Source organism: Sardina pilchardus, chromosome 6, assembly GCF_963854185.1.
Source record: "Sardina pilchardus chromosome 6, fSarPil1.1, whole genome shotgun sequence".
NCBI classification, from domain to species: Eukaryota; Metazoa; Chordata; class Actinopteri; order Clupeiformes; family Clupeidae; genus Sardina; species Sardina pilchardus.
The window spans coordinates 21,667,213-21,669,394 of NC_084999.1; the positions used below are offsets into that span (position 1 = coordinate 21,667,213).

The 2,182-nt window shown below is 45.4% G+C and overlaps 1 protein-coding gene across 1 annotated transcript in view; it reads right to left on the reverse strand.

The window, feature by feature from the left end:
- nacad (NAC alpha domain containing) overlaps positions 1–2,182 on the reverse strand; it is a 14,885-nt gene extending 12,703 nt beyond the window's left edge. Inside the window, exon 1 of the mRNA XM_062539046.1 lies at positions 1,874–2,182. Within this exon, the coding sequence (XP_062395030.1) occupies positions 1,874–1,964 (91 nt within the window). The 5' untranslated portion in view covers positions 1,965–2,182. The remainder of the gene's footprint in view (positions 1–1,873) is intronic.

The window sequence follows — 2,182 nt, forward strand, 5'->3', positions numbered from 1 at the left end:
ATTCTACTCCTGGACCATCCCCCCATAACCTCCACCTCCGTGTCTGTCTGTCCCAGAGTACTCTGATCTGCTGTGTGCTGGCTTTTGAGAGACACGACTGGATGAGACACATCGGAAGTAGGTCAGCAGTAGCCAATCAAAATCACAGACCAGTGCTGATGTCACTTTTTACCCAGACATCTGAACAATCAGCCAGATGTTAGCCAGATGTTACCCAACTGTAATTTCTTCACTGTAATTTCAGTTTTATAAGCCATCATAAATAATACATTATTATATTTGAATAATACAACCAACATTTGTTCTCAAAAACTGAAGAAAAAAGGATCCAAACACAATTCAATAAACCTACCCTACACTTGGCGGGTTAACAAAATGGCACAACATGGTTATGGGACAAAGTGGAATTGTGCCCTGGTTAAAGCACTTCCGAAACTTGGCCGCACCCTCTGAGATCCCAGCCTCTCTGGAAGCCACACTGACGTGGATTTCAAGCAGCTGCGAAATATCTGGAGGCCTACTGATGCTGTAGCATTCTACCTCTAAATTGGATGCTTAATAAGCAAGACGAAATGTGGTCATGGAAAATCAATGTTCTTTTCGCTAAACATTTTAGCAGAGCAATAGCATGCTTAGAACATTTCCCCTAATAAGTAAGCCATGTAATTCATGACTCTGATCATATCAATGCATGTGCTTGAATATAAAGTGAAGTGTATCCGTGATTGTGAAGATTGTGCTATTGTGAACTTAATTTCAATTAAATTCTTGGCCTCAAAACCTGGCCTCCTAGCCAGAGCTGATTACACATCTAAAGATAGTCCACACGTACAGCACATGGTACAAGCCAATCTCATGTGAGGTCTGTAGACACGTAGACACACACACACACACACACACACACACACACACACACACACACACACACACACACACAACATGCACACATATATGCATGGATGAATTAACAAGCGGGCACACACACACACACACACACACACACACATACACAAGCTAACACATGCTGCTCTGGTTCTGGACACAATTTCATAATACTGTCCATATGTGCAGGCTGTAAGACCACAAACAAATATAAGAAATAACTAAATTTGACCATTAAAAATCAATGTGTCAAGACAAAAATTAATCTTGTTGATGGTGAAAACTTACTTAAAAGCAGCAAGATATAAAATGACAAGGTTACCACACTGTTGGCCAATATACAGTATGTTGGCTTTACCCGTAAACAGAGACACTACATTGTGTAAAACCAGCCGTTAAAACGGAAAAAAGATTCAATTCGTAAAGGCATCAGTAGCGAAAAGATCAAGGATTTTGTCACAATTTATGTACGTCACATGAGTTTCACTTATAGTCAGGCATGTATGTGAGACGCCTATGTCCTCATCCTCCCTCTGTGCCGATAGCATCACAGGGGAGCGAGGTGGGGTCCTTGCAGTGATGCTGTGTCATGCTCCTGCTAGATCAGAAAGGAGGCCGTGTGTTTGTTTGTGTGGATGCGTGTGTATTCGCTGCTTTCCAATAGCCCCGAGGATGCACCCTGGTTTGGGACGGTGCTGATGGAGAGTTTGGGTGCGGCTGGATGCCACCTCAGGCGGCCGCCACTCTCTCCTCCCCTCTGCCCTTGTCAGACCCATGTGCTGATGGACATTCTACAGGCTCCTCAGGATACATGCTAAACTCTCTCTCTCTCTCTCTCTCTCTCTCTCTCTCTCTCTCAATTCTTCCTCACCCCCTCTTCACTTGCCTTCCTTGCTTAACCTGTCTCATCCGTCCATCTACACATCCATTTATCTCTCTGTCCATCTCTCCATCCATCCATCCATCCATCCATCCATCCATCCATCCTTACCTGGTCCAGGCAACCCCGTGTGTGTGTCTGTGTGTGTGTTGTGCAGAAGTCCAGTAGACGGGCCGTCTCTGTGTGCCGTCTCCCCCGGCATGGCACCTTCTCCTCCCAAACGAGGACAAATATCACCGGCGGAAAAAGAAGGGATGATGGAAAAACAGAGCCACGCAGAGGAACAAAGGAGTGCGCATTAATGAAGGTCCCTCAGATAGCATGTGCCTCTCTCTCTCTCTCTCTCTCTCTCTCTCTCTGTCTGTCTCTCTTCTGCGGAGTAGCTCAGTGGCACTGCACTCAGCTCAGCTAGTGCGTGCG